We start from the raw sequence: 14900 nt of genomic DNA, 5'->3' as shown, positions 1-14900 counted from the left end.
CTTCATGGTAGTCGAGTTTCAATAACATACATTCAGATCTTTCCTCCAACTTAAATTTCATTTACAAGAAGCGGCAAGGTCGGGAATTCAGTAAAAATCACAGCTCAGCAACTGATCCACTGTTGCATTTGGCTTTCAGCATCTGCCGCCCCATGGTTAGAAAGAGTGAGATTGATTCTCGACACCATCACAAAGACCTTCACTTCCATTTTTGCTTACGAACGGAATTTCAAGTGGCCTTTTAGTTCTCTAACTTCATTACAAATAAGCATCGCACATGCTTTTGGAACTAGGATTCCTCATCGCCTTTCGTTGTTGGTAAGAGCTATCTAGTCCTAACGTGCTGTGGGCCTTATAATCCTGCCGTTATCAGGAAGAGCTTTTTATCAGGGCGCCTGGGTGGCTCAGTTGTTTAAGTGTCTGCCTTTGGCTCAGGTCATGATCCCAGGGTCCTGTGATCGAGCCCCACATCAGCCTCCCTGCTCAGTGGGGAGTCTGCTTCACTCTCTGGCCCTCCCCCCGCTCTCAAATATTTAAAAAAGAATAGCCTTTTGCAGGGATATATGCACCTCTCTCTATATATAGCAGCATTATTTACAATAGCCAAATTATGGAAGCAGCCTAAGTGTCCATCGATAGATGAATGGATAAAAATATGGTATGTACACACACACACACACACACACACACACACACACGATGGAATATTCAGCCATAAAAAGAATGAAATCTTGCCACTTGCAATGACACGGACAGAGCTAGAGAGTACTGTGCTCGGTGAAGTAAGTCCGAGGAAGACAAAGACCTAGGACTTCACTCATGTGAATTCAAGAATAAAAACAAATGAGCGGAGGGGAAAGACAGAGAGAGAGAGAGAGAGAGAAGTCAAGAAACACTCTTAATTACTGAGAACAAAGTGATGGTTACCAGAGCAGAGGCGGCCAAGGCTGCGGATGGGAGCGTGCTTGCCGTGACGAGAACCGGGTGACAGAGGGAAGAGCTGACTCGCTGTACCGTACACCCGAAACTAGTATCACATGTATGTTAAGTACAATTGGAATTAAAATAAAATTTAAAAAAATAAAATTCAAAAAAAAAGAATAGCCTTTCCTAATACAAATGGAATTAAAAATGTCTGTCTTTTGATCTATCTCATTCCATAATCAATCCTTATTACGCCACTCCTCTATCCTTTACTAATCACTCTCTAGCGTCGGTTGCCATAGGGGCCAGCTTTCTTTGGTTGAGAACTAAAGCAGACTAACCTACAATCAGAAGTTAAATACTGAAGAATATCAAGTCCCTCAGAGATTTAAAGAACTGAGCCAGGGTGTGAGAAAGCAGGGAAGGTTCCAGGGGAGCCAGGGGTGGGCAGCAATGCAGAAACCTTCACGCTGCTGCTGGAGGCTGACCTGACTCCAACCACGGACGGCAGCCCCGAGGGACGTCTCACGTTCTGCACAACTCAACGAACCCTCCAGGAAAACATCCATTGTGCCATACAGAAGGCTGCGTATTGGCCCCGGTCCTGTCCCTGTGTCTAAATATCAATCAAATATATAAGAAATAAATAAATTAAATAAATAAATAAATAAAATATAAAGAATGAAACATCTGATTGGCTTAACTGGAGCCACGTGTAACTGCAGAACGCCACAGAATGAAGAAAGTGACCACAGCAACAGAGAGCTGGGAAAAGTGTGTGTGTTTAAGACAAAAACAGATTTCAACACATATACCAAAGAAACCATGTAGATATATACACACACACACATATATAGATTCAATATTAATTTTGATGCTATGACTACAAGATTTTACACACTAGGTTTTCCAAGTCACACATCTCATTTAATACATTGTGGATGTACAGCTCTCCAAAGCAGCACACATAGAATCGAACCTCCTTCTGCTAACCAGACAATACAGTATTGAATAACCACAATTTAACGAACCTGCTTGGCAGGACACGGGAATCATACTTATCATAATTACAACAATTTTGCAATAGACATTATTTACATCTATTTATTCCAATAGGACAAAATCCCTAGATCTAGGATTATTGTTTCAAAAGGAACGCATCTTTATAATGTTGCTAGGTCATACTATGTTGCCATCCAAAAAGGAGACAGATTTACACAGCTAATGATCAAGTGCCTGTCTTCCCACACTGATGCCAGGACTGGATATTATCCAAATTTTAGATTTTAATCCATCTGAAGGCCAAGGAAACTTGTTTTCATTTGTGATTTTCTGGTTAGTAAGGTTAAGAAATTTACAGATTTTCTCTATTCCTTTGAATTCTTCAACCAACATGCCCATTGGCACGCACTGACAATTTTTCCACTGCCTTGTATGTGTAATGGCACTTTGTTCCCAAATGACATGCTACTTCCTATAACTTCTATTATCTTGTCAACTGTCTTTTACATCTTTTTGGTGCCTTCCACCATGTGGAAGTCTTAAATCTTTGTATAGGCCAACCTACTCTCCGCCTCATGTCTTCTAGGACCCCATGTCCTACTCAGTAAAGCTTTCCTCCTTTCTAGGTTTGCTTCTTACATATCATTTCGTAATTAGAAAGGTTAGATACAACTGCATGACATTTTTCTGTAATGTATGTGTGCTTTTTTTTTTTAAGAGGGTGGACAACCACTGTCAAAACATCATTTCCCCTCTAACAAAAACCAGTCTTATTATACCAAAATCTGAAATGCAAAGAAACCTATTTCAAAGATGTCCTGCTATGCTTGCCGAATTATCTTTCCTTGTGTAGTTTCAACTAAAACTGTCAAAGTAAACATATCCTACGGGACTCTGTCGTGAAGGACAATTTACCAACACTTTAACGGTATTGGGTATTTCATCTAGAAAAATGTATTTCTCCTCCAGTGACATATTTTCATACCTCAATAGTCTAATAATTCCCTTTCACCTCTATTCATAAGTTGCCTTATAGTTTGTTTTTGAAGTGAGAGTTGTATTACACACACAGAAATAATTAGAACCTTTAATACATTCTTTTCTGCGCCACAGCAGGGTTTGGCCAACTTCTTCTGTAAAAGGGTAGAGTAAAACTTGAGGCTTTGCGGGCCATATCGGCTCTGTTCCAGCTACTCGCCTCTGCCATTGTGGAGTGACAGCAGCCACAGGAAAATGTCAACGGCTGTGGCTGTATGCCAAGAAAACTTTATTTACAGATGCTGATATTTAATTTAATGTAACTTTAAATTTAATGTAACTTTCATGTTGTCACAAAATACTCTTTGCTAGTTCAACCATTTAAAAAATTTTTTTTTTTTATATTTAGATCATGGGCCATATAAAACCAGTGAGACTTTGGTCCCTGAGTCAGTTTACTGACACCTGCTTTGGACCAGTTTATCTCAAGGTTGACAGTTCCTTAAAAGTTGACGAGAGTGCATTCATATGCCCAGGTGATCTTAAATAGATCAAATCTTTCCAAACTAATTCTTGAGTAATACGTCAGCAGTTTTAACTCTGTAAATATATATCTTGCATTTTTTTTCTGATTGTTTCAGTGCTTTTGTTCCAAGAGGCCTACTGGTTCATGTTCTCTACATACTTCCTAAAACTTGTCAGACGTAAAGCTGAATTCTCTCACCAATAGTCACATCACCTTACCTGTATGCGGATGAGATGGAAAGACAGCTGTAACTCAACATTACGGAAACAAGTTTTAAACCACCATGGGCAGAACCTCACTGACTCCCTTGAAACTCTTGCTCCTGATCTAAACTGGTTTCTCCTGGCCTCCTCCTATGCATCTTTTCTATCCAGAGCTGACTGTGGTAACTCTTCAATGTCCCAAAGTAATGTTTTACTCAACACTTGGTCTGGACCAGGCACTGTGCTAGGCACGTCTTACGTATTAACCAGTGTAAAGGATCTCAGCACAAGTTGTTACATAAGGAGTGAATGAACTGTATTAACACTTATCGAAAATCAATCCAACTGCAGTGTGACGAACACACTCATAAAGGACAAGACCGACCAGAGGGACCAGTTTTTCAACTAATGGAGGCTATGGTGATGGGAGCGAGGATGGACCCCAGAGAAATCTGGGAAGCAGATCCACAGGATTTGATGTGGAAGGTAAAGAGGGGCGTGCAGAAGGCTCCCCACTATGAATTCTCTGATGAGCAAGGTGTGCGGTCTGCCTGAAGACTTTCCTGCTTTTCTTATAGTTATAGGATCTCTCCCCAGTGTGGACTCTCTTATGTTGATTAAGGTGTCCGATCTGGATGAAGGTTTTCCTACATTCTTTGCATTCATAAGGTTTCTTTCCAGAATGAATTCTCTGATGGACACTAAGGGACTGACGATGGCTGAAGGCTTTGCCACAGGCACTACATTCATAAGGTTTCTCTCCAGTATGACTTCTGCGATGACAAATGAGCGAGGACTTTGTCTTGAACGCCTTCCCACATTCGATACATTCGTAAGGTCTTTGGCCAGTATGAAGCCTCTGATGCTGAGAACAGGATGAGTTATCACCAAAGGCCTTCCCACACTCGCTGCACTTATAGGGTTTCTCTCCAGTGTGCACCCTCTGGTGTTGAATAAGGTGTGTGGTTTGGCTGAAGGCTTTCCCACATTCCTTACACTCGTACGGCTTCTCGCCTGTGTGAGTTTTCTGGTGCTGTGCAAGGTGAGCCTTCTGGGTGAAGGCTTTACTACAAACCTTACATTCATAGGGCTTCTCTCCAGTATGAATTCTCTGGTGAGTGGCCAGCTGAGAGCTGATGCTGAAGGATTTACCGCACTCCCCACATTCGAAGGGTTTCTCTCCGGTATGGATCCTCAGATGACTAGCAAGGTGAATGTTCTGCCTGAAAGCTTTCCCGCATTCTTTACATTTGAAAGGTTTTTCTCCAGAATGCACTCTCTGATGTTGAGTGAGTGACGCGTGATGGCTGAAGGCTTTTCTGCAAACATCACACTCATATGGTTTTTCTCCAGTATGAATCCTTTGATGCACAGTAAGGGAGGAGCCATATCTAAAGGATTTGTCACATACGTCACATTTGTAGGGTTTCTCTCCAGTATGAATCCTCCTGTGCTGATTGAGTCCTATGTGATCACTGAAGGCTTTCCCACAATCGATGCAATCAAAGGGTTTCTCCCCAGTGTGGTAATATCTCCAGTGACGGATAAGGGATGTGTTCTGTATGAAAGCTTTCCCACATTCAATACATTCATAAGGCTTCTTGCCAGTGTGACATCTTTGATGTCTAGCAAAGGATGAGCCATCACTGAAGGCCTTCCCACATTCGTTACATTTATAGGGTTTCTCCCCAGTATGAATTCTCTGATGAACAGTAAGGGATGAGCTCTGGGTAAAAGTTTTCTTACATTCATTACATTTGAAAAGTTTTTTTCCTGCATAGATTCCTGTATGTTTTATTACCACTGAATTTTTGGGCAAATTTTTCTTAACTGAGTCACGATTATAAACTCTCTCTTCTGAAATGTCCAAATGAAACCATCTCCCAGATTTACTAAGAGTACGTTCTCTTTCCTTAGAGAGGGTTTTGTTATTAGTGATTGCCTCTTGCCTGAATTGTGTCTCCTGACCTACCAGCTTCCTTTCAAACACACCCTTGGAATCCCAATTTCCTCTAAAAGTGGAACATTCCACGTTTGGATTTGAAGTTCTGTCGGTTACTTCAGCAAATGAATCTTGCTTTGGAAATAATTCCTGGGTCTCACATATAGATTGTTGGCCTGAAAGACATCAAGAAAACAAGTTATTTCCCTTACTGTGCGCTAGAAAAAAGAATTTGCTAAAAAGAAAATTGTGAATGAATTCACTAATTGGTGAAATAAACCCTAATTAAACCACATAAACTATGTGGCTCTAAAACACGTGAACTGGCGGTCGACCATGTAAGTAAAGCAAGCCCAGCGTGAATTTATACTGGAGGCTACAAGAGGTGAGCGGAAAAGAATCTATGTACAATCAGTTACGTTCTAGGAGAAAGGAACTGGGCAAATGTTTTGCAATCACACCACCTGAAAGTTCTGACATTCCCTGCCTTTAGCCTCTCTCCTGCCCTGCCTCGCTTCGGTGCCAGAGCGGTCGTCGCATCCTGAAAGCTGTTCCAAGAAGCGCACCAAAGCATAAAGAAGGACAAAGTACTCGTTAGCATTTCTCAGGATTATCTGAAAGCTGGTCATTCCCCTACAACCAGGAAGTGAGGTTTCTGCTAACCACAGCTTATCTGACTATTTTCAACAAAACCTACGTCGCCAGCCGGGCGCTGAAGCTCAGCACACACAAAATCATTTCTACGTGCGTGTGTGCGCACTTGCGCTCACCTGACACTTGTCGGGCTGTTTATTAACCCCGCACTTCTCTGGCCGTATATTAATGAATAGGACCTTGCAGTTTAATTTCTTAGTTCAAAACAACCGTTTGTATGAAAATGATGAGTGTTGCCATTGTGTTTAATGACATCACACAACTAAACAAGCATGTGTCGTCTTATGTCAGACTCTGACGCTTACAGGGAGGAGCGTAGACACCTGAAGTCCTTTTGCTAAACCACTTAGCGTGCACCAAAAAATAACGCACGTATACTTACATCTCAGTAAATACATACAGATATAAGTAGTATTGGGGAGATGATGCAGAGAATCAAATGTTTGGAAAAAGATGATCTTAAAAAAGGGAAAATAGTCATTTTTAATGAAATCTAAACACTTGACGTTTTCCTTCTTAGATCACTAATAATACAAGGACGCCTGCTTTTGCAACCTCTATTCAACACTGTATTAGATGTTCCAGCCAAAGCAATCAGAAATAGAAATAAAAGCCATCCTAGTTAGAAAGGAAGAAGGAAAACTGTTACTTGAAGATGTCATGCTCCCTTATATAGAAAACCCTAAGGAATCCACCAGAAGAGTATTAGACCTAAAAATCAATTCATCAAAACTACAAGACACAAGATCACAACACACAAAAATCAGCTGTAGTTCTATACACTAAGAAGGAACAATCTGAAAAGGAAATTATGGAAACAATTACATGAAGGAGAGCATTAAAAGAATAAGTTACTTACGAATAAATTTATCCAAGGAGGTACAAGATTGTATGCTGAAAACCGCAAAACGTTGCTGAAGGAAATTAAGAAGATATAAATAAATGGAAAGACACCCTGTGTTCATTCACAGATAGGAAGAGAGGAAGAAAGAATTAAATAAGTAACAGAAACAAGACCAAGTTTGTGATGTGGTACAAATGGGAATGATAAATAAAAACAAAAAACTATGAAACCACAGGTCAACAAAGTAAATGCTTCTATAAAGATACCGCCCAACAAACTACTGTGTAGTCAGAAGAAACAGCATCTGCAAACTCACAGGCAACTCAGAAATGGGAACAAAATGTGTCCTATTTTTTTTTTAAGATTTTATTTATTTATTTGACAGAGAGAGAGATCACAAGTAGGCAGAGAGGCAGGCAGAAGGAGAGAGGAGGAAGCAGGCTCCCCGCAGAGCAGAGAGCCCGATGAGGGCTCGATCCCAGGACCCTGGGACATGACCCGAGCCGAAGGCAGAGCCTTCAAAGATACCATTAACAGAATATGAACTCTAAATGGATTCAAAGTACATATTTATCAACATTACGAGTATTCCGAGAAATGCAAATTAAATAAAACATCCATTTTCACCCAAGAGCTTGGCAAAAAATTTTAAAAATATAAAATACTCACTATTGGTGAAAATGTCTAGAAACAGGTATTCTCATATATTATTCGTGATATAGCACTTATATCCATGAAACTTTTTTAAAAAAATGTATACTTTGATCATACAAAGAAAGAAGTACAAACTGGGCTGCAATTCATTACAGGTAAAAACTGGGGAAAACCTAAATGCTCAAATGTCCTTTGTAAATCAGTGAAGTACATTTGTATTCGCTTATTGTAATACTAAACAGCCATTAAAACAATGAAGTAAAACCACATATATCAAGTTTCTGAGAACAAAAATGGAAGGAGAGGGGCGCCTGGGTGGCTCAGTGGGTTCAAGCCTCTGCCTTCGGCTCGGGTCATGATCCCAGGGTCCAGGGATTGAGCCCCGCATCAGGCTCTCTGCTCAGCGGGGAGCCTGCTCCCCCGCCCCCGCCTGCCTCTCTGCCTACTTGTGATCTCTGTCTGTCAAATAAATAAATAAATAAATAAACATTTAAAAATAAAAAAAGGAAGGAGAATTCACAAAACAAGTAATTAGACTACATAAAAATGTTAAAATATTTACATATCACAATTTAAAAAGGTCTAATCAAACAGAAACTCTTATTCCATATGTGGAAAAGTATGAAACGATAGATCAAAGAATTAGTATGTTGATGTAAAAAGACCACTGGCACTGTAAATAAAGCTTTTAAGACATGGATAGAGAGTGAATATAAATGAGGTTTACTTAAGAAAAGGATAAAGAGAATAAATGTAGAAACGGCATTCAATCTCTTTCACAATTAAAAAAGTAACTTTAGGGGGGTGCCTGGGTGGCTCAGTGGGTTAAAGCCTCTGCTTTCGGCTCAGGTCATGATCCCAGGGTCCTGGGATCGAGCCCCGCATCGGGCTCTCTGCTCAGCGGGGAGCCTGCTTCCTCCTCTCTCTCTGCCTGCCTCTCTGCCTACTTGTGATCTCTGTCAAATAAATAAAAAATCTTAAAAAAAAAAAAAAGTAACTTTAGGATATAACCTTCCAACAAATAATAAGCAAACATTTTCATCAAAACACCCAGAGCTGGGAGGATGCAATTGCTCCCACACAGCAAGTTACAGAATCACGGCCGGCTGCGGAGAGCAAACAAATCATTCAGAGCCTAACAGACGTTCGCTTCCAGGGATGCAGCAACCCCCAAGGTATAGTTTGCGCTTCCATAAAGATTCCTGTCGCCAGTTCACTTGTAACACCAAAAATGTGAAGCGACCTCAGGGAGCAGCGGGAGAGAGGACACGGATGCACGCGACAAACAGCTCTCTGCGCGACGGAACACGCGCTGCAATTCCAACCATGTGAAAAGTGCGTGTTTTTCACAACGTGAAGTCTACGCTCGCTCGGTTAACGGACTGTGACTACGGGTCATGGCTTTACGTTCTGCTCCCAAACAGGTGATCGGATTACATTTCCTGTAAACCATCATTTTCTAAAGAAATTTCTTCTTTCCCTTAGGTATCTACGTATATCAATCCCCCCATGAGAAAAGAGGCAGAGACCCTGAACTTACATCTCTTGCTCTCCGGCTCTGCCCACCCTGCCTGAAAGGAAGCTACTGGAGCTCAGTCCTCTCCTGCGCCTCTGCAAGGCCCCACTGAAAAGTCTGCAAACTCTACTTCATCCATAACCATGTGTCATCCTCTCCACCGGACGGACCACTTACAAGTACAACATACGTGTAAATGCTCTCCTCCTCCAAGTACCTGCCAAGGCCAAGCACAAGGGCTCCCTCAAATGACTTTCCGGTTGGGGTTCATACAGGACTGGACGCATCATGAAATAGGTGGGCTGGGGGTCACGGAGAACAGCGCAAAAGTACACTGGGGTCAGGACAGGGCATGTGGGGAACGGAGCCGACAGGAGTGGCTAAGAACAGGGAAAACATTACAGGGAATGAGCAATCACTTGAGAGAAGGCAGCAGAGGAGGAGGAAAGAGAATCATGTGGAAACCCCAGACCTCCATTTCCTCTCTAGACCTGGAGGGCTTGGTAAAGTGCTGCGCATCCTTCCTGTCCCTGAGAGAGGACTCGGCTCTGCTGAGAGCTCGGCTCTCGCCTGCCCGCACCGCCCCCAGCCCTGCCGCACTCACCTGAGCACAGGCCCCTGGTCAGCTCTGTTCGCACCATCCACGGCTCCCTCCCCTGCTCCAGCAGAGAGACCAAATCGGGCTTAGGAACACAGGGTCCTGCAGAGGGGCAGATAACGGGGTTCTGTCGCACACTTGACATTCTTAAGTCGAGAACCAGTGTCTTGGTTCTGACAGGAAAGTGTTTTATTACAGGAAGAAGCAGAAAGAAAAGTGAGCAGCATCTGAAAGACACCGAAGACGCTGCCTCACCATAATGAAGACGCCAACTTTCAGCTCTACAAACGTCAGATTCTCATCTCAGGAATCATGACAGAAATTTTGCCCAACACTTCAGCAGCCTCCTCCCTCCCCAACCTCTGCAGTCCAAAACTGACCAACGGGGCCCCAGGGTGGCTCAGTCTGTTAAGTGTCTGCCTTTGGCTCAGGTCACGACCCCGGGGTCCTGGGATCGAGTCCCAGATCAGGGTCCTTGCTCAGTGGGGAGTCTGCTTCTCCCTCTCCCTCTGCCTCTCCCCCTGCTCATGGTCTCTCTCATTCTCTCTCTAAAAAATAAATAAACAATCTTAAGACAAAACAGGACAAAACAAAACCTGAGGAATGAAAGTAGCAGTGCCTGAAGACAGGTTCAGAGTTGGGCGAGGGACACCCTTACCTACTGACCCCAGGTCACCATGGCTCTCCCATCTCACATTCTTACAGACGCTCTTCTGAGCTGGGTCCAGCTGCGGGGAGAAGTCTACAGCCACATTCGCGATGGCCACCAGGCCCTGAAATGGTACAAACACACTGCTTGCTCAAACATGGCCACGAGCATGCAAAGGATCTGGGGAGGTATGAGGGGGCAACATGGGCAACGAATTCTGAGGTTCTGAGTGATCCAGGTCATCTAATGACTGGGCCTCGTCATATTGTCTATGTTTGGGAAACAAAAAAAGAGAAAAGATAGGAGAATCTGTCTCTGCCACGGAGAATCTGTAATTTTGCAGGAGAAAATGAAATTACAAACAGCTGGAACTTCCTAACGCTGACCGAAGCCTTCCCCACCTTCCACACGCCTGCAGGGTCTCCCTCTCTGACGTAATCTCTGATGATAGAGGTGGGTTGAGATCCTGCTCAAAGTCTTCTCATGCCGTGGCACATCGAATGTCTCTGATCAAGAGACTCGTTTGTGAGTCGTTACAACTGAGTCGTCCCCCCTCTTGTACTGTGCAGCAAGACTGCGCGCTCTTCCTCCTGGCGGGATACTCTGCCTACAGGAAGCACCATACTCAGACGGAAACTTCTCCCAAACTCCCTTTGCTCATGGTCTCTCCCCTCAAAAAGGGTCTCTTTGGGAAGGCTACTGTGCCTTGACTAGAATTTACCTCACTTACCGGCTGCCTCTCAAACAGGGCACCATAATCCCAGTTTTCCCCTAAAATGGAACATTCCAGACTGTAGTTTGTGAGTCTCCCCATTATCACTGCCTGGGGTAACTTCTCTTTAGTGATGTCCTTCTTTGCAGGCAACTCCTTGATCTCCGGGACAATCTTCAAATCTGAAAGATATTAAGAAAAGAAGTTCTCTCCGTTATGCATTAATATGAAGAAAACTTCCAGAATGTAATCAGAGGAATTAAAATTCTCAAAAAACTGTATCATGTCAAAAGCTTTTTTATATGACTAGCGAACCCTACATTCCCATATTTGTGTAGCTTTCGTCCTAAGGGTACATTTATGAGCTTTCTCACCTAAATCTATGATGAAATACAGGTAAAATAAACAAAGAGGGAGGGGAGGCTGAAGAAGAAAATTGGTATATGAGCCTTATTTCAACATTATTAAGTAAAACTCACTTGGACTCTTTTCCCATTTTTCCAGGAAAAAATTCTTTTCTCCCTCTTTTTTAAACAATGCTTCTTTTATTACAATGCTAACTAACGAAAGTTCAAATCCCGGTCTTACAAGTGCAAGTCTTATAATCAAATAGAATCTTGGCAAGGAATGAAAGACTGACAGAAGGAAAAAGCTGTTTAGTTTTATAAATCTCATTCGGGGGCGCCTGGGTGGCTCAGTCGTCAAGCGTCTGCCTTTGGCTCAGGTCATGATGCCTGGGTCCTGGGATCAAGGCCCGCATCGGGCTCCCTGCTGGCGGGAAGCCTGCATCTCCCTCTCCTACTCCCCGTGCTTGTGTTCCTTCTCTCACTGCGTCTCTCTCTGCCAAATAAATAAATAAATAAAATCTTAAAAAAAAAAAAAACTCATTCAGAAAATGTGACTTAAATGTCACATGGGAAAGTTTCACGGTTCTATGTACCCTAGGACAAGCCATGAGAATCGGAAGTCCTGTGAGCGGCCTGTCCTGCTTCACTGCTTTGAAGCATGACTTCAACGAAGACGTTTTACGAGAGTCTCAATTCTTCAGAAATCGCACCATCTCCTCTTGTGGTAACCTCCAAGAATAGTCTGTAATTCTGACCCTGATCTTGACTGATTTGTTCCAGAAACAATGCTGTAGCTGAAGTAACTGTTTTCCCGAATGATAGAAATTTCATCACAACATCCTCAAGATCTGTCAAATCCGAACCCGCATTCTCTCCTACTGAGAGCCGGTCACGCCACGGTCCGCTCCGCTCTGCGCCGGGAGGCCCACCTGCCCCAAACCGATGACGGCCCCACCCAGACCCGGCTCTGGGCCTGCCGGTCTCCTTCTTGAGTTCTAATCCTTCTGCGGAAGGCTCTACTCTCCTTCTTGCTTCTCTGGCTTGCAAGTGGGAGTGCTTTTTCCTCCTCCTTGGTCCCCGATCCTGCTCTCCGTGCACCGGACGGCAGTCTCTGCTCCACCCGAAGTGGCACGGGTCCGCCCAGTCCCCCGGGGACACGGCTAATGCTTCAGGAGCTCGCGCTCACCCACCAACCTGCACCTGGCGGCCTTACTCAAAACTGACAACAAAAGTGAGCAAGAGAGTCTATACATGAAACGGTCACTTGATCAAAGAGAAAGAATATAAAAAAGACACCCGCGTCGGCCAAGGATGGTTTAAAGAAGAGAGAGGATGACGCCAGCCTGAATGACAAGCGGTCTGAGAAGGAGCTGGAAAAACGGGACCCAGAGGAGGGGAAAGAAGTCCCGTTCGGGGGGCGGGGGCAGCCAAGCTGGGCAGGAGGTGAGGCAGGATGAACACCTGGGGAGCCCGTGCTCAAGAGGCCTCAATTTCCCCTCCGGGCCTGGATGCTTGGGAAGAGTCCACTGATGATCGAACACGGCTGAGGTCCCGAGCTGTGACCCGCAGGGCCTCCCCCTACCGCGGTCTCCCCCGCTCACCTGGACACCGGCCTCTTGTCAACTTTCTCTTCGCCATCCAGGGCTCTTTCCTCTGTTCCAACGAGGAGATCATATCGGGCTTAGAAATGCAAAGTCCTAAGTACACAAGGAGAGGTAGAAGGGGGTCAGGCCGCGGGTCTGTGCAGACTCGGGCCTCCGGGCTTGATGAAGGAGCAGCAGGGCCTGGTGCCAAAGGAGTAAAGGGCTCTGAGCTATGGCAGCAGCCAGGGAAGGGCGGGGAGGGGGCAGGGGTGCCCTTACCCAGCGACACCAGGTTCCTGTAGTTCTCCAGCATCACGGTCCGGTACAGAGTCCTCTGAGCAGAGCTCAGCCACTCCCACTCCTCCCGGGAGAAGTCTACAGCCACATCCCCAAATGTCACCAAGCTCTGAAAGGACAAAACCGCATCCTTGCTCAGTCGGTGCCCAAGCCCCCCTAGACCGGGGGGGGTTGTTATGGACCGAACTGTGTCCCCCAAATTCATATGTTGAAGTCTAACACTCAGTCCCTCAGAATGTGATTCATTTTGGCGACAGGACCTTGGAAGAGGTGATTAAAAGTTAAATGAGGTCATGCGGCTGGGCCCTGATCCAATCTGACGGGTGTCCTTACAAGAAGAGGAGGAGACACCAGGGATGCGAGTGCAAGGAGGGAAGGGCGTGTGGGGACACAGTGACAGGGCCGCCATCTGCAAGCCAGAGAGAAGCCTCCAGGGAAACCACCCCCGCCAGCACCAAGATCTGCGACGTCCAGCCCCACTGCAGACTGGGGCAGCGGCCGTCTGCAAGCGCCTGGTGCGCTGCGCTGATGCACACGGGGCCCGAGGGCTGCCCCCTCCTCGCTTTGGGGGACAGACTAGCACACAAGGATCGAGAGCCAGAGAAAAGAGAAAGACACCGAGGTAGCCCGTGCTTGGAGGACTGGCAGTTTTGCGCAGCTGTACGCACGGGAGAGCTACTGACGTCAATTCAGAGCAACGAATAACGGAGGCTCCACTGCCCCACACACGAGAGCGACCGGAGCACTTAGCAGGGGGACACGTGCATGGCCTGGTCGGTACAAGAGTCGGAAGATCAATCTGAGGATGAGCCTCGATCACAGAAGAATTCAACCTCGAGGCGGGTTCTAGGGAGTTCTGTTTCACTTCGTGTTCACCGGATGCGGAGCACGCGCGTCAATTCAAACAAAACCCAAACACTAAACTAAACCAACAAAATTCTCTTTTCTTCTTCCCAAAATAAAGATGAGTGTTTAATAAGAATGAAAAATACTACACGGGCGCCTGGGTGGCTCAGTTGTTAAATGTGTGCCTTCAGCTCAGGTCGTCATCCCAGGGTCCTGGGATCAGCCCCGCATCGGGCTCCCTGCTCAGCGGGAAGCTGCTTCTCCCTCTCCCAGTCCCCCTGCTTGTGTCCCCTCTCTCCGGGTCTGTCAAACGAATAAAATCTTTTAAAAATAAATAAATAAATAAGTAAAATCTTAAAATTCTGATACATTCAAATTCTGACCCCAGGAATCCCTCCGGTGGCTGCCCTGTGGGTGGAGACGACCAGCTGCCCGCGGGTTCTGAAAGGCCGCACGGAGACGGGAGCGGGAAAGTCCGGCCGCCCTGAGGCTGCAGCCCGGGCAAGCCCCGCCGCCGGCCCTGCCGTCTCCGCTGCTTCAGCTCCGTCCTGGCTCCCAACTGCGAAGTGCAAAAATCAGCAAAACCTCCGGCCCGTGGCCGAACGCGCACGCCGCACCCGCCGCC

At 45.3% G+C, this 14900-nt stretch overlaps 1 protein-coding gene across 1 annotated transcript in view; it reads right to left on the bottom strand.

The window, feature by feature from the left end:
• Positions 1–14900, bottom strand: part of LOC111139543 (zinc finger protein 470) — a 90281-nt gene that overhangs the window by 44001 nt on the left and 31380 nt on the right. The window contains exons 3-8 of the mRNA XM_022491841.1: positions 13412–13538; positions 13151–13246; positions 11221–11384; positions 10500–10614; positions 9848–9943; positions 3300–5751 (exon numbers count right to left, since the gene is read on the bottom strand). Of these exons, the coding sequence (XP_022347549.1) occupies positions 4049–5751; positions 9848–9943; positions 10500–10614; positions 11221–11384; positions 13151–13246; positions 13412–13538 (2301 nt within the window). The 3' untranslated portion in view covers positions 3300–4048. Of the gene's footprint in view, positions 5752–9847; positions 9944–10499; positions 10615–11220; positions 11385–13150; positions 13247–13411; positions 13539–14900 lie in introns of the transcript that reaches the window.

The sequence above is a fragment of the Enhydra lutris genome, unplaced genomic scaffold (genome assembly GCF_002288905.1).
Source record: "Enhydra lutris kenyoni isolate GAN:26980312 unplaced genomic scaffold, ASM228890v2 scaffoldscaffold111, whole genome shotgun sequence".
NCBI classification, from domain to species: domain Eukaryota; kingdom Metazoa; phylum Chordata; class Mammalia; order Carnivora; family Mustelidae; genus Enhydra; species Enhydra lutris.
This window is presented reverse-complemented; position numbering and strand designations above follow the sequence as displayed.